Consider the following 22,335-nt stretch of genomic DNA (forward strand, 5'->3'; position numbering starts at 1 on the left):
GGGAGGGCAGAGCATGCTTTTCAATGCGTTCCCATGCTGGTCACAATGTTGGTAAGGAGTTCTTGTTGTAGGGCGTTTCAGTCTTCCACCAGCTCGGTTGACAACTACTAGATGGTCGTTGGTGCACGTGGACACGTTGCATTACGTCTCCCAACGTGTACCACATGTCCTCGATGGGATTTACGTCGGGAGAATGGCCAGGCCAGGCCATTCGCCGATTATCCCCTCGTTCCAAGAGCTGCTTCACCTGCGCCGGTCGATGAGGTCGAGTATTATGATCCATAAAAAGGAAGTCAACGCCGAATGCGTCCCTGGCATGACGCACTTGGAGCAGCAGGACAGTGTCACAATAAGGCTTCACCGTGTTCGATGATTTGATTTCCATTACGCCGATGCAACATTATGCCTACTCATATCATAAGACCTGGATCAACAAAACGATCATGACTGACAATGTGCCTGTATGCAATACATACCCTCATATGATGAGAGGTGGGAACAAGTATTGCAGTACGCCCATATGCACCAACGACCATTGGTGGAAAAATGTAAAGCCTTACCACAAGAACTGCTTACCAACATAGTAGCCAACATGAAAGCGCGTTGCACAGCAAGCATTGATCCCTGTGATGATCACACGCTCTATTAAGAAACATGTTCCACCTTTTGTAAAGTCCAGGGGACCATCATGAATCACAGTTACTTCAGTGTAGTTATTGTCTTTCAATCTAAGTGTCATTTCAGTTCGCCTCATTAAGTTTTTATTGCAATTAGCTTCTGTGTAGCCGGCCGCTGTGACCGAGCGGTTCTAGGCGCTTCAGTCAAGAACCACGCGGCTGCTACGGTCGCAGGTTCGAATCCTACCTAGGACATGGATGTGTGTGATGTCCTTAGGATAGTTTGGTTTAAATAGTTCTAAGTCTAGGGGACTGATGACCTCAGATGTTAAGTCCCATAGTGCTTAGAGCCATTTGAACCATTTGAGCTTCTGTGCTACGCTGTAACAGTTCTTTGTATAGATAGCCCAATTTTCATCGAACTACGTTACTTTGTCGTGGCACTAGTGTACCTTCTGTAGTGATTCACTGGATATGACCCCCTACGAGGGTTCAGGATGACATAGCAGGAGACGGTGGCGAGGACCTGCATCACGCCTAAGGCGTTAATGATACAGCATTAAATTAACATACATTTATTGCTCAGCGTTTTACAGTGTGTCAGTCTCCTACTCGGCGCAGCCTGGTAGCAACTGTGCTGTGCCCACCTCGCAGAGACCGAGCGAGGTGGCGCAGTGGGTAGACACTGGACTCGGATTCGGGAGGACGACGGTTCAATCCCGCGTCCGGCTATCCTGATTTACGTTTTCCGTGATTTCCCTAAATCGCTCCAGGCAAATGCCGGGATGGTTCCTTTGAAAGGGCACGGCCATCTACCTTCCCCATCCTTCCCTAATCTGACGAGACCGATGACCTCGCTGTTTGGTCTCCTCCCCCAAACAACCCAACCCACCTCGCAGGAATGTGCCTAGTGGTGTGTCAGCGCCCGTCGTGGAATTTGCCCCTGGTGTTGCGCGCTGTCAGTTCCGTGGCCTCGTACAGGGCTGAGTGGCGGCCAGGGTGTCCCCACAGTCTACCGTGACTATGGACGTCCACCAAAGCATCACCACTCTGTTTGAGAGTAGTTTCACTTCGGCTTGCTCTCAGAAATCTGCATATCCCTGATGATAGTTGTCAAGATGGCGAGTGGGCGGAAATACTAACAGTGACCTGGAGAACAGCCTGAGAGGTGCTCCCAGCATGCAGCCAGTAAGGTAGTACATGCACTGCCAAGAAGTAGTGGCACCAAGCACCCTGCTCCCAAGTCGAACAGCTTGCAGGGAGACAGATTAGTTCTTCGTCCACAGAAGACCTGCCAGGACCTAATCTTCAGTCAATCACCACTGTGGCCAGCAGGAATGGCAGCTCACAGAACTGAAGTCTCGCCCCCCACCCCTCCCCCCTCCCCCCCACACTCACGCACACAGCTGGACAGCTGCACACTCGTTGATAGATTCCAAACTGGCAACGGTTGACAACACTTTGTTGTATCGCGACGACTCATCCTGCAAATAACAGAGCTGGCTTTTCATCTGTATGAATGATGGAGATGGAACGACCAGACTCTGGGCAGTGAGAGGAAGGAAATGGAGGGTTATACAGTGGTCGATGACACGATTGCCCCGTACAGGTGACCGAATGTGCCCACAAAAACATCCAGTGGTACCAAGAAATATACTTTCTGTTGTGATTATCGGCACCTCGACGCAATGACTATCACTGATGCATATCCTGTTCCTGATACTAAGAAAACCCTCTACAGTTTGGGTCAATTTAGATTCTGCTGAACCACAGATTTGAAGAGTGGCCACCACCACCTTGAATTAGTTCCAGAAGACTGCCAGAAGATAGCCTTTACCACATCATGGGGTGCCATCTGGACGGAAAACGCATCAGCTACATTCCAGAAACTCTTGGATAGACTGTGGTGTCACCGCCAGACACCACACTTGCTAGGTGGTAGCTTAAATCGGCCGCGGTCCATTTAGTACATGTCGGACCCGCGTGTCGCCACTGTGAGATCGCAGACCGAGCGCCACCACAAGGCAGGTCTCGAGATACGGAATAGCACTCGCCCCAGTTGTACGACGACTTTGCTAGCGACTACACTGACGAAGCCTTTCTCTCATTTGCCGAGAGACTGTTAGAATAGCCTTCAGCTAAGTCCATGGCTACGACCTAGCAAGGCGCCATTAGCCTTACATAGTTTGATAGTTATCGTATGAAATGTCTCATCAAGAATGCTGTATTCACATCAAAGAATAAAAGATAAGTATTCGAGGAGCTGCATACTTTTCTTATGAGAATTCACTACTTATCCTGTTCCAGAATTCACGCCCGTCTGCGCTAGATAGCGTGCATTTCGGCCCCGTCTAACTACAAGGTGTTGGCACATTTACCAACACATCATAGACTGCTTCGGAGACTGAAACATAAAAAATGTATGGTCTACCTTGACAGCATAATTGTATTTTCAAAGAATTTGGAAGAACACATGAGACGACTGAAGTAGTTATTAAAAGACTGCAGGCAGCACATCTCAGTGCCACTAAATGACATTTTGCTCGAACAGACGTAATTAATAAGGAAGGATTGAAAACTGATCTAAAGCTAATATCGGTAGTTCGTGAATTTGGTACACCACAGACTACAAAACAGGTACAATCATTCTTAGGCCTCTGTAATTATTACAGAAAGTTTGTGAGGGAGTTTGCGCATTACCAAACCCTTAAACCATTTATTGCAAAAAGGAGTGAAATTCGAATGGTCAATAGAGTGTTAAGCTGCATTTGATTAATCAAAAGGATGTATTAAGGATGTTGGTATTTCTAACTTCCAGCAAGAGTTCATCCTAGCGTGTGATGCGAGTAATATGTTTGAGTTCTGAGTTAAATAGTGGACGACTGGGAGCATGCAGTGGCTTATGCACTGGGGCAGTTGAACTACGCAAAACATAACTATTCCTCAACGGAAAAAAATGCTAGCAGTTATTTGTGTTACTACCTACTCTCTGTGTTATCTATATGGACACACGTTTAAGATTGTTACGAATCATGCTTTCCTTAAGATCCTGTTGAGATTAAAAGACCGTTTCAGTAGTTTAACATTGCGAGTGTTGTAGCTAAGTGAGTTTAATTATGAAGTGCTGCAAAAACTGGGAAAAATCACACAAACGCGGTCGCACTATACAGGAAAATTGGAACTCTGTAAGCACAAGGTGTCTGTCAGAGTGACAGAAGGAACAAGCTGCAGACATAGGCCGTGAGACGTTTAGGCCGCAGCCACATTTGAGACGCTCAAAGGCTCGCTGTGGTGAAATACAAACTGTGGACGGCGCGTGTTCGTTCCACCTCGTTTGAAAACGTAGTACTGCGACAGGCACATAACCATCTGTTGCCAGATCATGGCGCATGTAGAACAACAGATAGGCATGTAACTAAGAAAGTTTGATGGAGAACCAGAAAACAAGACGTCGGACAGTATGTGAAAGACCGTGTGCCATGTACGCAAAGAGCGGTTCTTAGCAACAATAGTATTCCATTAAAAATATTGTCGGAAGGCTCAAAATCTTTTGCAGTGCTTGTTTTGGATATCTTTGGACTATTTAATGGGTAGCAGCTGGAATCTGGTGTTTCTGACGCTCTCTCTCGCACAGTCTCCTTGTTTGTTTGTGTTCCAGGGCCTCCCGCGTGTTTGCGCAGCTGGCAGGAGCACTACGTCTGAACATGACACTAGGCAACTCAAAAACTTTATTCTTCCTACTGCTTCCTACTGCCATTCAGCTTATCAGCAATGTTCTTCTGCACCAACATTTTCTTAGATTTCACCTTAAGGAGTTTCTATCGGCTCCCAGGTATAAAATATTTTCTTCTACAGAGAAAACGATTTTTGTGAAGGACGGTGCTTTACTTGTGCCTCACAGTGTCTGGTGTCCTTACATAACCTCAGGCTGAGCGCAATGTTCCAAGAATGAGGAATGTAGCACACTGTCGTTGGCTCCAAAAGACGTTGGGTGCGTAGATTTCGAAGAAGGAACGTTGGGGGACGGTGACTTGATAGCTGCCTTTTTAAAGAATTTAGTGGGATGTTATTGTGACTGCCCGACATAACGCAAGCTTCACACAGAGATGCACGCATTCCACAGGCAGAAGATAAGTTTTAGTATCATATTGGCAGTTTTTAGTCGTAGCATTACGATAGTAAACAAATGATGGCAAAAGACGCACTTACTTCCTTACACTGAATAGAAAAGTAATGACACGTCAAAATCGTCTTTTGTTCGACACATTGTCATTCTCAGATGATATCTAAATTTACTTGATACTAATTTACATGCACTCTCACTTAGCAGGATTTACTGATAGTGGGTCACCACGGGTTCTGAATCATTTTGACCAAGTGTCATAAAGTTTGTGGTAGTGCCATTCTTGACCATTTTTCTGTGTGCCTTGGATTGTACCTTTTACCCCAAGTGACTTCTACGAGGCTATGCATGAAACTACACGTTTGTTGCCCCCAGCTTTTTATGTGTTAGTCGCAACTCCCTTGAAATCAAATGGTTCAAATGGCTCTGAGCACTATGCGACTTAACTTCTGAGGTCATCAGTCGCCTAGAACTTAGAACTAATTAAACCTAACTAACCTAAGGACATCACACACATCCATGCCCAAGGCAGGATTCGAACCTGAGACCGTAGTGGTCGCTCGGCTCCAGACTGCAGCGCCTAGAACCGCACGGCCACTCCGACCGGCCAACTCCCTTGAAGATAATAGTGCTAAATTAGTATTTATTCATTTAATGCCAATATTTTCAAGAGTTATCATGCCTATATTCATCTTCTTCCGCAGATAAAACACGATACAATTACATTCAGGGTTATTATTTACGAGTAATCCTCATACTTTCTCTTTGTCTCCCCCTTGACTCGATGTTTTTGCGGTACACCGTTGACACGGCTGCATGAGAAAAGCCCATTGAAAGGCGGCGAAATGTGTGCACTTCCACTGTAATATACAAAGCTAAAGGCCAAGAAGGGGAAGAGTACACGCGAACGTTACAAACATCCGTTGTACTATAGGGTACGTGATTTCTTATTGCGGCACATATTCTAGTTTAAATAAACAAATCAGAAAATTCTGCTACATATTCGTACTATGCTAGAAAGTGAACACTTAACATTTGTGTTATATATAATAACACCAAAGACTACGGTGATGCAATGCTATAACTGCCTACGATACGAAAACTATAGTAACCAACCGAGAAGTCAACCAACGTGTAATTACTGTGCGAGTCAGCACAGTAGCAGTATATACGCGAAATATGTACACTAGTCAGATCCTCCTGTGATCACAACAGAAGATACCAGATCTTTTAAAGGTTAAGGTGAGCGCCGAAAGATAACATATAACATGAATGTCCAGAAAGCAACAGTTGCAGTTGAGATCAGGCCGTTTCCTGGCATGTTCACAGCTTACACAATATATTCAAGGAAAGACGTCATTAACGATGCCAGTATACATAGATAGACTAGATGCTAGCTACACTACATCATCACCTGATTTATAAGGAAAATAAGTAAAGCAATCTAGATTGCTTAATATATATTTTTTTAACCGCTTTTTGGCCATTGCCATCATCATACCTTTAATATGAGCACAGAAAAATAATAATGATAGGTCTTAGTTGTACGTTTTCAAATAATAAAAGATAAAAGATAGAAAATAAAAAGATTAAAAGATTCAATCACGAAAATTTGAATACTGTAAAAATGTTCTCTCTCAGTTTCAATAAAACCTAAGCTTAAGCAGGGTGTCATCTCAGCATGGTTTTACAGGTTCTAAATTTTGGTGACTGATTTTTTAAAATTATTTTGCTTTTCAATTTTCATCTTTCTTATCTGACAATGCATGGCTGACACCTGTTATCCCTTTTGGTTCGTTTAATCTGAATCAAAACCCATTAGATACCAGTAACGGAAGCGTCTTTGTAAATAAAGTAATATATTAAGTGATACAGATAGCTTTATTGAGAAAAAATCCTGGCTTGAGTTTACACAGTTGCAAAGCTTTCGTTACACTGCCAAAATATTAAAGGTGAAATATAGCGTGTTATGAAACTTCCTGGCAGATTAAAACTGTGTGCCCGACCGAGACTCGAACTCGGGACCTTTGCCTTTCGCGGGCAAGTGTTCTACCATCTGAGCTACCGAAGCACGACTCACGCCCGGTCTCACAGCTTCACTTCTGCCAGTATCTCGTCTCCTACCTTCCAAACTTTACAGAAGCTCTCCTGCGAACCTGGAAACATCCCCCAGGCTGTGGCTAAGCCATGTCTCCGCATTATCCTTTCTTTCAGGAGTGCTAGTTCTGCAAGGTTCGCAGGAGAGCTTCTGTAAAGTTTGGAAGGTAGGAGACGAGATACTGGCAGAAGTGAAGCTGTGAGAGCGGGCGTGAGTCGTGCTTCGGTAGCTCAGATGGTAGAGCACTTGCCCGCGAAAGGCAAAGGTCCCCGAGTTCGAGTCTCGGTCGGGCACACAGTTTTAATCTGCCAGGAAGTTTCATATCAGCGCACACTCCGCTGCAGAGTGAAAATCTCATTCTGGATAGCGTGTTATGTTCCAGAATGATAGCATTCTCCAATTGAGAGTACGAAGTAAACTGCAACGACCATTAGGACAGAAGTCATAGGACAGATATACTTTTCAAGCATGGATCTGAGTATAAAAGGAAGAAAGGAAGATAAGCTATTAACGTCCCGCCGACAGTGAGGACATACGACATGGAGCATAAGCTCGGGTTAGCGAAGGATGGGGAAGGATATCTGCCTTGCCCTTTCAAAGGAACTATCCTGGCTTTGCCTTTAGCCATTACGGACATCAGGGAAATTCCAAATGTGGATGACCGGACGGAGATTTGAACCGTCGTCCTACCGAAAGCGAGTTCATTGTGCGTTGCAGTAACCACTCCATTTTTTATATTTTTTGCCAACGCGCCACCATACTCAGTGCACTTAAGTGTACTACTGCTGAACAGGAATTTACACATTCAAACAAACAAGTTGAGGTAATAGCAACGAAACAATAAATGAAGAGAGCTGACTATACTAAACACTATTCACTTTATAAATACCGAAACGTCAGCTGGAAAACTATGACGATAAACGAATTATCGAAATACTATATTGCTGTCAAGAGAATTCAGAGCACACCACCCACAGTAGAAATGTAGGAAGGAGGGATAGTTGGGGAAATCGGTCGTAGAATTTATAGAAGAAAAGTCAACATGTCCCCTACAAGTGAACAAAGAGCAATGGAAACACCATCAGTAGTAGGCAAGAACACGGTTACTCCGTAATTCGCTGTGGTAGTGAAATGAGAAGGAATTGCAGGTGTCTTAGACACCGATCATGTGCTTGTATTAATTAGAGATCTACGTTCTAATGAAGAAAAAAGACTCACAACGAAGAAACTATCCGAATGGGACGGAAATTGGTATATGTGATATAGGTATAAAGGAAAACAAATGATTTAAATTTCACAAACAGTAGATGATTTATTGAAGAGAAAGAACTTCACTAATTCAGCAAGCCAATAACACGTTGGTCCACCTCTCGCCCTTATTCAAGCAGGTATTCGGCTTGGCATGGTTTGATAAAGTTGTTGGATGTCCTCCTGAGGGATATAGTACCAAATTCTTCCAATAGGCTCGTTCGATCGTCAAAACCCACAATGCCCGAAACGTTCTCAGTTGGGGAGAGATCCGGCGACATTGCAGGAGCCGGCCGGGGTGGCCGAGCGGTTCTAGGTGCTACAGTCGCAGGTTCGAATCCTGCCTCGGGCATGGATGTGTGTGATGTCCTTAGGTTAGTTAGGTTTAAGTAGTTCTAAGTTCTAGGAGACTGATGACCTCAGAAGTTAAGTCCCATAGTGCTCAGAGCCATTTGAACCATTTTTGACATTGCAGGCCAAGGCAGAGTTTGGCAAGCACAAAGACTAGCAGTAGAAGCTCTCGCTGTGTGCATGCTTGCATTGTCTTGCTGGAATGCAAGCCTAGGATTGCTTGCCATGAAGGGCAACAGTACGGGGTGTAGAATGTCGTCGGTATACCGTTGTGCTCGGAGGGTGCCGCGGATGACAACCGAAGGGGTCCTGCTATGAAAAGAAATGGCACCCCAGACCATCACTTCTGGTTATCAGGCTGAATGGCGGCAACAGTCGGGTTGGTATCCCACTGATGTCCGGGGCGCCTCCATACACGTCTTCGCTAGTCATCGGCGCTCAGTCCGAGGCGTGACTCGTCACTGAAGACAATTCTACTCCAGTCAATCAGATTCCAGCACGAAGACAGTTTGGGGACTCCCCGGAAAGCAGAAGGATACCACCATACGCCCGTCATACGGCCGACAACAAGGAGTTATGTTCTGGAGTGCCATTTCTTTTCATAGGAGGAACCTTTCGGTTGTCATCCGCGGCACCATTACAGAACAGTGGTATGACGACGATATTCTGCGCTCCTTTCTGTTGTCCTTCATGGCAAGCGAACCTGCGCTTACATTTGAGCAAGATAATGCCCTCCGGCACACGGAAGAGGATTCTACTGCTTGTCTTTAGGCTTACCAAAGCCTACCTTGGCCAGCAACGTTACCGGATATCTCATAAATTCACGACATTTGGAGCACTATAGGCAAGGCCCTCCAACCAGCTCGGGAGTTTGACGACCTAATGATCCAGTTGGACAGAAGTTGGCACGATTTCCCTCAGGACGGCATCCAACAACTCTGTCAGGCAATGATAAGCCGAATAACTACCTGTATAAGGGGTAAAGGCGGACCAACGCATTATTGACTTGCTCAGTTTACGAAGCTCTGTCTCTTGAATAAATCATCGAAGTTTTCTGAAACTGTAATCATTTATATACTAAGATGGTATCTGTTCTTTCGGACATGTCCGAAAGAACAGATACCATCGGTGACCATGCAGCCCGTTAGAATGAAATTACAATGAAATGAACACCCTTAGCTGCTTACAGGCGTTGGCATACGTCAACGGGGACAGATGAAAATGTGTGCCGCAACCGGGACTCCAACGAACCCGTGATCTCCTGCTTACATGGCAGACGCTCTATCCATTTTTTTAAAATCTAATTTTGTTCGTTTTCGTTTGTTGCATCTGCTCGATGCGGACGTCGCAAGACACCCATTTCAGTTCATCGTTGATCCATTAACTCAGTTTTTTTTTATTACAGAGGGCAGCTAACCCTCTGAACGAACACGCTAAGTTACCGTGCCGGCCTCCATCCATCTGAGCCACGGAGGACACAAAGGATAGCGCGACTGCAGGGATTTATCTCTGGCACGCCTCCCGCGAAACTCACATTCTCAACGTATTGTCCCGCACTACATTCGTAGTGCCCCCGGACATTATACTCATTAATAGCGGCGCGTTGCCGATTCCCGTAAGAGTTCGGGCTCTGTTTGTGCATTCGCACAGAAGAAGAAGATGGTCAAGTGGCCGGTGAGCCTTAACTATATATATATATATATGTATATATATATTAAGATGGTACCTGTACTTTCGGATATATATATATATATATATATATATATATATATATATATATATATATATATACAGGGTGTTTCAAAAGTGACCGGTATATTTGAAACGGCAATTAAAACTAAACGAGCAGCGATAGAAATACACCGTTTGTTGCAATATGCTTGGGACAACAGTACATTTTCAGGCAGACAAACTTTCGAAATTACAGTAGTTACAATTTTCAACAACAGATGGCGCTGCGGTCTGGGAAACTCTATAGTACGATATTTTCCACATATCCACCATGCGTAGCAATAATATGGCGTAGTCTCTGAGTGAAATTACCCGAAACCTTTGACAACGTGTCTGGCGGAATGGCTTCACATGCAGATGAGATGTACTGCTTCAACTGTTCAATTGTTTCTGGATTCTGGCGGTACACCTGGTCTTTCAAGTGTCCCCACAGAATGAAGTCACAGGGGTTCATTCTGGCGAATAGGGAGGCCAATCCACGCCACCCCCTGTATGTTTCGGATAGCCCAAAGCAATCACACGATCATCGAAATATTCATTCAGGAAATTAAAAACGTCGGCCGTGCGATGTGGCCGGGCACCATCTTGCATAAACCACGAGGTGTTCGCAGTGTCGTCTAAGGCAGTTTGTACCGCCACAAATTCACGAAGAATGTCCAGATAGCGTGATGCAGTAATCGTTTCGGATCTGCAAATGGGCCAATGATTCCTTTGGAAGAAATGGCGGCCCAGACCAGTACTTTTTGAGGATGCAGGGACGATGGGACTGCAACATGGGGCTTTTCGGTTCCCCATATGCGCCAGTTCTGTTTATTGACGAAGCCGTCCAGGTAAAAATAAGCTTCGTCAGTAAAGCAAATGCTGCCCACATGCATATCGCCGTCATCAATCCTGTGCACTATATCGTTAGCGAATGTCTCTCGTGCAGCAATGGTAGCGGCGCTGAGGGGTTGCCGCGTTTGAATTTTGTATGGATAGAGGTGTAAACTCTGGCGCATGAGACGATACGTGGACGTTGGCGTCATTTGGACCGCAGCTGCAACACGGCGAACGGAAACCCGAGGCCGCTGTTGGATCACCTGCTGCACTAGCTGCGCGTCGCCCTCTGTGGTTGCCGTACGTGGTCGCCCTACCTTTCCAGCACGTTCATCCATCACGTTCCCAGTCTGTTGAAATTTTTCAAACAGATCCTTTATTGTATCGCTTTTCGGTCCTTTGGTTACATTAAACCTCCGTTGAAAACTTCGTCTTGTTGCAACAACACTGTGTTCTAGGCGGTGGAATTCCAACACCAGAAAAATCCTCTGTTCTAAGGAATAAACCATGTTGTCTACAGCACACTTGCACGTTGTGAACAGCACACGCTTACAGCAGAAAGACGACGTACAAAATGGCGCACCCACAGACTGCGTTTTCTTCTATATCTTTCACATCACTTGCAGCGCCATCTGTTGTTGAAAATTGTAACTACTGTAATTTCGAAAGTTTGTCCGCCTGAAAATGTACTGTTGTCCCAAGCATATTGCAACAAACGGTGTAATTCTATCGCTGCTCGTTTAGTTTTTATTGCCGTTTCAAATATACCGGTCATTTTTGAAACACCCTGTATATATAGTTAAGGCTCACCGGCCACGTGACCATCTTCTTCTTCTGTGCGAATGCAGAAACAGAGCCCGAACTCTTACGGGAATCGGCAACGCGCCGCGAGTAACGAGTATAATGGGCGGCGGCACTACGAATGTAGTGCGGGACAATACGTTGAGAATGTGAGTTTCGCGGGAGGCGTGCCAGAGATAAATCCCTGCAGTCGCGCTCTTGTTTGTGTCCTCGGTTGCTCAGATGGGTAGAGCGTCTGCCATGTAAGCAGGAGATCACGGGTTCGAGTCCCGGTCGCGGCACACATTTTCATGTGTCCCCGTTGACGTATGTCAACGCCTGTAAGCAGCTAAGGGTGTTCATTTCATTGTAGTTTCACTGTAATCATTTGTTTGTCTGTACATGTACATCACTTCTACGGTTTCGTTCCCATTCAGATAATTCCTTCGTGGTGCGTCCTTTTCGTTCCTTAAATTGTAATTAGAGATAGCTTGTACAATAATAACTCTAAGGACAAGACTGAATACGCGGACGGCAGACTGACTTTTATGAGTGGTAAATTATAAATAAAACAATAAGCTGCGTGCAGTGGCTGACGCAGAAGATTCGCTAACCATGTGGATTATATAAATGAAGATGTGGAAAACACTTAACATTTCCATCAGACAAAGACGAGTTTGACACAATTGTACGATGATGAAAGTACTGATGCTGTACAGCAACGTAAAAAGCATTATGATATTATAAAACAGCACAAAGAACCATAATCACATTTTCCCTCAAGAAGGCACCAGTATGAGCGAAAAGAGTTCTCAAAGCGAAGGGAAGAGAGAACTGGAAGGATTTATGTTCCTCGGTTACTGAATATAAAACGATCTGCTATCTCCACCCACATACAACTTGACAAATTATCACGACGGTAAAATCAAAGATATTTGAGCTGATACAGAAGAAAAACTTCACAGTTTGCCAATGATATTTGATTCTGTCAGAGAGGTCGAAGACTAAGGAGTTGGTCGGAACGGAGAGTGTCTCAAAAAAAAAAAAAAACTACAATATGAACATCAACAAAGTAAAACAAGGGTACGGGAATGTAGTAAAATTAAATAACATATTTTGACAGAATTAGATTAGAAAATTTGACACTAAAACTAATAGATGAGTCTTGCTATTTCGACAGCAACATAAATGATGATAACAGAAGTAGAGACGATATAAAATGCAGACGTAATAGGAAGAAAAGTATTTCCGAAAAAGAACAAAGGAATTTGCTAACATCTAAAATGGCTTAAACATTTTCTGACGGTATTTGTATGGAGTGTAGGCTTTGATGATTGTGAAACGTGGGCGAAACAAGAAGACAATAGAAGAATGTTGAAAAATGGATGGGTAAACCGAGTAAGTTTTCAGGAAGTATTAAATCGAACTAGGAGAAAAAGAAATATGTGGCCCAACTAAGCTAAAAAAAGCTGTCGGTTGATAGAACATCAAGGACTCGTCAGTTTGGTAATGGAAGGAAGTGTGGGAGCTAAAAATTGAAGAGGGAGACCAAGGCTTGAATAAAATAAGCAAATTCAAATGGATGTCGGTTGATGTAGTTATGCAGTTACGAAGAGGTTTGCTCAGGGTAGACAAGTGTGGAGATCTGCATCAAGCCACTCTCAGGACTCAAGACCACAGCATCACCACAGTCACTACCATCACCACCATCATCATCATCAACAACAACAACAACAATATAGGCGTACTAGCATGTGTTTCGATGTTCACTGTTAATCTTGCAATCGGCTACTGACTTGTTCTTTATCTTTGTAACGTGCAGTAAATCCTAATGTATAGACTTTGAAACGCATAGCTGTCGTCTATTAGCTGTGCTCTAAGAAAGGAAACAGTACATCTGTTATTAATTTTATACTGACCATGGGCCCCAGTACCAAGAAATTATTAAAAATGGTAAAAAGACCATAAATGAATTCTACAAATACGTTAGTTCAACATACGGCTGAAACATGTCAAAGATGGTCGAAACCGACCAGAGGACGACCAGAGGGTATTTCAGCAAAAGTGTTTCTAGTATCATTGATTAAGAGGAGTATTTCGTGGAGGATGCGTAGTTGACGCTAGGGGAATTACGCTTGTTGACACGAGGAATTGGTGTGATGTTTTGCAGAGACCTGGCCGGCGGGCTGCGCTGTATCGAGAGGTACACGAGGCGCTGCATGAGCGAGGAGCAGCGCAAGCATTTCAACCGGCTGTACGCGGGCACCACCATGGTCATCCAGCAGCTCTGCCGCGACGGGCCCTACCGCGCAGGTACGCTTGCCTCACACATCTCAGTCAAAAAGTGAGCTCTTCTCGGGGAAGTGCTACTGCATGCCATAAATAATAAACGGTACTGTGAAACATGAGTGATGTTTCACTTGTATTTAGCGATACATTGACTGTCATTTCTGTTGAAACAAATATGCATAATTCTTCGTTCACTTATTCATTATTTAGTAAATATTCATGCAAAGGAAAAGAAATAATTTTGCTTCGGTTTCAACAGAAACTGAAGACAAGTTTGATTTGCAGAATATACGAGCCACATACCTGTAGGACATATTTTGTAAATAGATCTACATCTGCATCCGCACTCTGCACACCACTGGACTAGCAGTAATTAGAGCTTCTTCCCGTTTTATTCACAAATGGAGCGTAAGAATGATGACTGTTTAAACTCCGTTGTGCGAGATTTAATTAATCTGTTCTGCTCCTCACAATCGTTACATGGGCGAAGTATTTTCTAAAGTCCATTGTTAAAACTGTTAAAACTTCGTAAACCAGCTTTCTAGGGATAGCTTGCGTGTATCTTCAAGTGTCTGTAAATTCAGCTTTTCTGCATCTCCGTGATACTTCCGCCTGGGTCATGCAAATCTGTGACCATTCGTACTGCGCTTCTCTGTATACGTTCACTATTCTTCGTAAGTCCTAATTTTATGGGTCCCAGGCACTTTAGCAGTATTGTAAGATGGTTCATATGAATGTGTTGTGAGCAATCTCCATTGTAGTCTTCAAAGGAGATCGCATTTCCCTATCAATTAACAGGAGTCTATCACCTACTTCATCTGGGACTGAGCATATTTCATCGTTTCATTTTACACCCCTGCTAATTGTTACAACCAGACACACTATGTGATCAAAAGTATCCGGACACCCGCAAAAACATACATTTTTCATATTAGGTGCGTTGTGCTGCCACCTACTGCCAGGTACTACATATCAGGGACCTCAGTAGTCATTAGACATCGTGAAAGAGCAGAATGGGGCGCTCCGCGGAACTCACGTACTTCGAACTTGGTCAGGTGATTGGGTGTCACTTGTGTCATATGTCTGTACGCGAGATTTCCACAATCCTAAACGTCCCTAGGTCCACTATTTCCGATGTGATTGTGAAGTGGAAACGTGAAGGGACACGTATAGCACAAAAGCGTACAGGCCGACCTCGTCTGTTGACTAACAGAGACCACCGACAGTTGAAGAGGCTTGTAATGTGTAATGGGCAGACCTCTATCCAGACCGTGACACAGGAATTCCAAACTGCATCAGGATCTACTGCAAGTACTATGACAGTAAGGCGGGAGGTGAGAAAACTTGGATTTAATGGTCGAGCGGCTGCTCATATGCCACACATCACGCCGGTAAATGCCAAACGACGCCTCGTTTGGTGTAAGGAGCGTAAACATTGGACGATTGAACAGTGGAAAAAGTTGTGTGGACTAACTAATCATGGTACAAAATGTGGCGATCTGATGGCAGGGTGTGGGCATGACGAATGCCCGTTGGACGACTTCTGCCAACAGAAAAATTCGGAGGCGGTGGTGTTATGGCGTGGTCTTGTTTTTCATGGAGGGGCCTTGCACTCCCTTGTTGTTTTGCGTGCCACTATCAAAGCACAGGCCTACATTGATGTTTTAAGCACCTTCTTGCTTCCCACTGTTGAAGAGGAATTCGGGGATGGCCATTGCATCTTTCAACACGATCGAACACCTGTTCATAATGGCCAGCCTGTGGCAGAGTGGTTACAAGACAATAACATCCCTGTAACGGACTGGCATATAGACTCCTGACCTGAATCCTATAGAACATCTTTGGGATGTTTTGGAACGCCGACTTCGTGCCAGACCTCACCGAACGACATCGATACATCTCCTCAGTGCAGCACTCCGTGAAGAACGGGCTGCTATTCCACAAGAAACCTTCCAGCACCTGACTGAACGTACGTCTGCGAGAGTGGAAACTCAACAAGGCTAAGGGTGGGCCAACATCATATTGACCTCCAGCATTACCGATGGACTGCGCCACAAACTTGTAAGTCATTTTCAGCCAGGTGTCTGGATACTTTTTATCACATAGTGTATATGAAAGTGATGATCGATTCCAGTGGTGACTCGTTGATAGTGTTGCGAGAGGATACTGTTTTTTCGTTTTCTGAATTGCACAGTTTTATATTTTGTGAGCATGTGGGTGCTATTCTGTCATTCTGCGCAACGGATTAATCTGAGATGTACCCTTAACCCTGTGGCTCCTGCAAGATACAATTTCCACCCCCACACTACTACAGAAGTCAGACAGACGCACCTAACGTTCTAAAGAGAAATGCCTGAAAAACTTTCAGCAATAAATATCTTCAGGAGTCGTCCACTGTAAGGGACTGACACACAAATCCACAAAATTTGGGTGCTGGAGTAGTGCTAGTTAGTGTAAGAAAAACATGAAACTAACGAAAATTATTATTTATTTTGAAAAAATTCTGAGAAATCACAATGGAACTTTTAGTTATGAACTGAACAAGTTGTATCCGAGTTCTTTTCGGAATGTGAAGTTACCTCTTAAGGATAGGATTCGCTAATGAAATTTCTATACAAAGTTTAAGATTGTTATTGACTTTGCACAATGGCTGAGAGCCGTGTCTACTCAACTTGAATAATTATCCATTACAATGTTGCTAGGTATGGTCGAGGCTGTCGCATGTGAAATGCAGTGAAGTGTACTGTTGTGGAGGAAATATGGGGCTCACACGAGCTGTAGCACACAATACCATAAGCTGCGATGACTGCTGTCTGCGCTGCTCGCTGCTGACAAATAAGATAACTCTCGTTCTATCCGGATTGACCGTCGCCAATCAAACTCTCCCTACGCCTTGATGAAGTCAAGGACTACTATTCGCCCCTAGTCTAACTATTGGCGTGGTACACCAGTCAGATAACCAGTCCACCACGATGCCACTCAAAAATTCGCTCGCAGGCGTTTAACTATAACTCTTTCCGTTCACACCGCACAATAAGTGTGGCGGCCAACACTGTGAACAATGCTTAATTGCAAGGACTCAATATAGACTCGCACTCCAATTCGCTCTCGACAGAGGTGCTCTCCCAGTGAAGTACTGGGGAGAGACTTGTTCCTCGCACTTTGAGTACATGTACGAGCGCACACGCTCTTGTTACGTCTTCTCGCTCCAAGAGCGACAACGGAACGGCCACTCTCCACACCAGACATGAAGGGGTATATCTTTCGGTCTCTTCCATTACTGCTTCAGCTCAAGGCGGCAGGAATATCATCTGCCAATCAGCATTGCTCTTCTAAAACGGGAGAATGAAGTTTTGTTTAAGGCAACCAATCCAGAAATCTGTAGCATCAGCGTTTACCGTTTGCTATCTCCCTGTGAAACCCTCTGAAACTGCATGCTATGTTTGTAAAGAATGTGTGGGCTGAGCGCTCCCACACAATGTAGCGGAATTTGCTTTTAAGCCTAACACGAGGTCATTCTTCCTTTCACTCGGGCAAACGTTGTCCACTCTACAGGCGGTCACCATCCAACGTAGATAGGCTGACCCGTCCTCTGAAGGGACTGCCCTCCCGGCATGTGGTCTGCCTCTCCCGAACTAAAAGCCCCTGCGACCATCGTGTCTTGAATATGTGTGTGTTTGCCAGCCTCGAGTATTTCAATCTTGGTGCGCACTTGCGATTTACTAGTTATTTGCATAGCGTTTACATGAATTCATACAATGACTTTATCTTATCGAGTTTGGATTCGAATGAAGCGTCTTGATGTATGGAATATGATTGTGAGGGTGGAATATGTAAGCAGTGAAGGTCAGGAGACCATGACGTATTACATACCTCCCTCCTTCTGACAAAATTTTTGTCTGGGGTTTGTCAATGCAAAGGAAAATATTGACAAAGTCAGGCAAAACTTGTTCTTTCAGATTTTCCAATAAACTTTCCTCAGCGATTCTTAAAAAAATTTTCTAATGAATTCTTTATAGCTATTGCTTCTATTTTTTAGTTCTACAATTTATGTTTTGTTTTTAGGCAAATATAGACTTTACAACGGTTGTTATTCTTTGTTGTTGCCAGTACGTGTCTCTGTTTTTCTTTTTCATTTCCAAAAATGGTTTTTAAAATATTAATTTTTCTAAACTCGTCAGTGTACAGTGTATCATGTTTTAGTGTGGTTATAACTTTTCTTTAGTTAAGCTTCGCGTTGTGTGACTTTGTTTTATTTATTTAGGATTTATTTGTGTATTTTTTCTTTATTCTATCCTCTTTCAACCTATAATTAATCAAAACCTTTTTTGTATAAAAAAACCAACTTGGCTTTACAGGGATTTTTGAAATTATCAACTTATACTAAGTAATTTTCGTTACATAATATTTTAAGGTCTCTATCACATTATGGGCTTTACATATATGATAAAATAATTACTTTTACAAAAAAGGAAATAATTATTCTTACAAATATATCATTTTCTTAACTCTACATTTGTATTTTATAAGTCTTTTCGTTTTGTGCTACGTCAGTTTCATTGCTCGACGATCCCCACTGAAGTACTGGAAGGCGTCGACTCATTTGTATGAGTGTCACAAATCATGAGAGAAACACTCTAGTATGCGATGCCGGGTCTTACCTGTTGGCATTGTCATCGTGGAGTGGTACTTTTAACTGATGATGATGATGACTGTAGTTTACTGCATAAACAGTGATATCTTCGTACTCCTTTGCTGTCACACTTGGGACAGTATGGCAGTTCAATGATTGTAGTTGACTACCGACGGTCGTCACCCAATATTGTGCTGTGACGTCTTGGTACTTCACACCTGGTTTGGTATGGCAATTTGATCATGTGGTAGGGAGAATACTGTTCATTTTGCTGAATCTATTTCTAGATCATGTTGGTTGGTACTACTTAATATTCCATTTGCCGTTCACTTGTATTTGTTTGACGATTCAAGGTTTATTTTTGGAGAGGTGGTTGTAGTAGTTGCCATGCCTCAAAGTTCATGGAAAGACGTTTGTAGCAATTTGCTTTGTAGGATAGAAGAGAAAGGTATCTTGCTGTCTTCTGCCCTTCTTCATCTTGCATCTTCTGTTCTTCTCTTCTTTCTTGCATTCTCCTGTTCTTCTTGGGCTAGGAATATGTGAATCTTAGTGCAGGAGTGATATAGGATTTGTAGGATCTGACTGCCTTTCCAAATGTTACTTGATGAATTTGTAGATCTTAGTAGTTTTTTGTACCTTCATTGTCGTCTCGTCGTATTGTGAATATCCCCACGCTCTACCATTGTGTAGCAGTGTCGTGACATATGAAATGTCCGTGCTGTGTGTTGTCCTCCTGAAGTCCAACCTGGTTGCAACCTGCGTTTCCAGTTGGCGTTGGTCTTCATTTTGTTGTTATTGCCCCAAGTGCTTTCTCAACATGTCTGTACCCTCTCCGTCGCTGTCTCGAAGCATCTGGTGTGAAGGGAGCTGGTAATTGGTGTTGGTGGCGATGTCCATTTTTTCGTGTAGAGAAAATTTTTACAATGTTTTGTTTCATATAAACAACAAGAGATTTTGACTCTATAAAATGCTATATTTATAAAAATGAAGAAAATTATTATTTATTTCTCATATGATAATTTAATTAAAGCATATATCTACCATTTTTATAGCCTACCACTTCTTCATTCTTTTAATTGTTGTGTACCATTTATTGTTTGTGTACATGCTGTAATGTACTTGATACTACAAGAGATTGTTAGTATGTATTGTGTCTCTTTTTCTTTTAATTTATGTGTTATTCTGTTGATCTATTAATTTAACTTTTATTTAGTGGTTAGTGTAAGATCGGGTGGACGTTAGTTTGCCTAACCTCTTCCGAATTTTTCAATTCAATCTTTACGTTTTGCAGTATCTGGTGGCTTAACTTCTACATCTGGTTTCTCTTTGCTGTGTTGTTCCTGTCTCTGTGGACCATAACTTCCTCGGTAATTATTCGCGCCCTGTTCTCGCCAGTTGCTGTTTCTGACATCGTCACCTCTTTCAAAGTACCCTTGACCGTTGGCATTTTGATTCCTAAACCCATATACGCCACTGTATGAGTGTCCATTACCGTTCTTATTTCGGTACCATTTATTCTGGTTATCGTTTCTATGCCAATTGTCTCCATTGTGCCACTGTCCTTTTCTGTTAAATTGCCTGAAATTTACGATTATTATTATTGGAACATTCGTTCCTAGTCCTCTCCTTTTGCTGGTCCCTTTCCTTTCTTTTTTCTTTCACCTCGTCTTCTTTAAACATAAATTCAAGTTCCCTTAAAACCTCTTTGAATTCTTCGGTATTTTCATTTTTTCCTACTGTCGCCTGTTGATACTTTACCGGTAATTTCATTCTACATAGACGTATCAGCTCTCCGTTATTGTATGGTTTGTCTAGGCATTGATTCTTTTTGTCCATTGTGTCAAAGAATTTTACCACGCTTTTCTCTCCTGAGTTTTCATATGGTGTAATATGAAGTAACTCGTATTTAATTTTGTTTTGCGCCTCCTTGGACCAATATCTTTCGAGAAATGCTGTTCTGAACTGTAGGTAAGACGTACAGGTAGCCGCGATCTTTTGCATCACCTCTGCTACTGTCAATGACATGTGTGCACAAATGAAGTCAAGTTTGTGAGCTACGCTCCAGTGGTTTGGTAAGCCTGCTTGAAACTGGTCGATGAATGTGCGTGCATGCAAGCTACCGCCTTCTTCCTTGAAATGTTGAAATTTTCTAACTGTAAGGAAGTGGTCTGTGTGGTGTCACCGCCAGACACCACACTTGCTACGTGGTAGCTTAAATCGGCCGCGGTCCATTAGTACATGTCGGACCCGTGTGTCGCCACTGTGTGATCGCAGACCGAGCGCCACCACAAGGCAGGTCTCGAGATACGGACTAGCACTCGCCCCAGTTGTACGGACCACATTGCTAGCGACTACACGGACGAAGCATCGCTCATTAGCCGAGCAGATAGTTAGAATAGCCTTCAGCTAAGTCCATGGATACGACCTAGCAAGGCGCCATTAGCCTTACATAGTTTGATAGTTATCGTATGAAATGTCTCATCAAGAAAGCTGTATACAAATGGTGGATTAAAGTTAAGTATTCCAGCAGCTACGTACTTTTCTTTATAGCCTTCATTGAGCGTCCTGTTTCAGACCATCAAGTCCGCCTGCTTGCTTAATGGCCGCCTCCCTTAAATAATGTGCGTAGTGTTGGCAATCTGTCAACACTACAGTCTGTATCATATCTACTCATAAATCCGGTTTGTGGCTGATTCATGGACTCAAATAATCTGCCACTGCTTGTGTCGTCGTGTTTACTCTCTGGTAATCTACTGCCTGTCTGCCTATTCTCAATTTCCTGACTCATATCCGCGTCATATCGTATCATTGGTGAACGAAAGTGTTGTTCTTGTGTTTCTACTCTCGCCGTTCGCGGTACAGTACCTGTGCTGCTACACTCCTGGAAATGGAAAAAAGAACACATTGACACCGGTGTGTCAGACCCACCATACTTGCTCCAGACACTGCGAGAGGGCTGTACAAGCAATGATCACACGCACGGCACAGCGGACACACCAGGAACCGCGGTGTTGGCCGTCGAATGGCGCTAGCTGCGCAGCATTTGTGCACCGCCGCCGTCAGTGTCAGCCAGTTTGCCGTGGCATACGGAGCTCCATCGCAGTCTTTAACACTGGTAGCATGCCGCGACAGCGTGGACGTGAACCGTATGTGCAGTTGACGGACTTTGAGCGAGGGCATATAGTGGGCATGCGGGAGGCCGGGTGGACGTACCGCCGAATTGCTCAACACGTGGGGCGTGAGGTCTCCACAGTACATCGATGTTGTCGCCAGTGGTCGGCGGAAGGTGCACGTGCCCGTCGACCTGGGACCGGACCGCAGCGACGCACGGATGCACGCCAAGACCTTAGGATCCTACGCAGTGCCGTAGGGGACCGCACCGCCACTTCCCAGCAAATTAGGGACACTGTTGCTCCTGGGGTATCGGCGAGGACCATTCGCAACCGTCTCCATGAAGCTGGGCTACGGTCCCGCACACCGTTAGGCCGTCTTCCGCTCACGCCCCAACATCGTGCAGCCCGCCTCCAGTGGCGTCGCGACAGGCGTGAATGGAGGGACGAATGGAGACGTGTCGTCTTCAGCGATGAGAGTCGCTTCTGCCTTGGTGCCAATGATGGTCGTATGCGTGTTTGGCGCCGTGCAGGTGAGC

General features: G+C 44.1%; 1 protein-coding gene across 1 annotated transcript in view; it reads left to right on the forward strand.

Annotated features, from left to right (window-relative positions):
* The window catches only part of LOC126470889 (uncharacterized), a 284,322-nt gene that overhangs the window by 222,945 nt on the left and 39,042 nt on the right, over positions 1-22,335 (forward strand). Inside the window, exon 3 of the mRNA XM_050098913.1 lies at positions 13,935-14,077. Within this exon, the coding sequence (XP_049954870.1) occupies positions 13,935-14,077 (143 nt within the window). The remainder of the gene's footprint in view (positions 1-13,934; positions 14,078-22,335) is intronic.

Source organism: Schistocerca serialis, chromosome 3, assembly GCF_023864345.2.
Source record: "Schistocerca serialis cubense isolate TAMUIC-IGC-003099 chromosome 3, iqSchSeri2.2, whole genome shotgun sequence".
Taxonomy (NCBI): Eukaryota; Metazoa; Arthropoda; class Insecta; order Orthoptera; family Acrididae; genus Schistocerca; species Schistocerca serialis.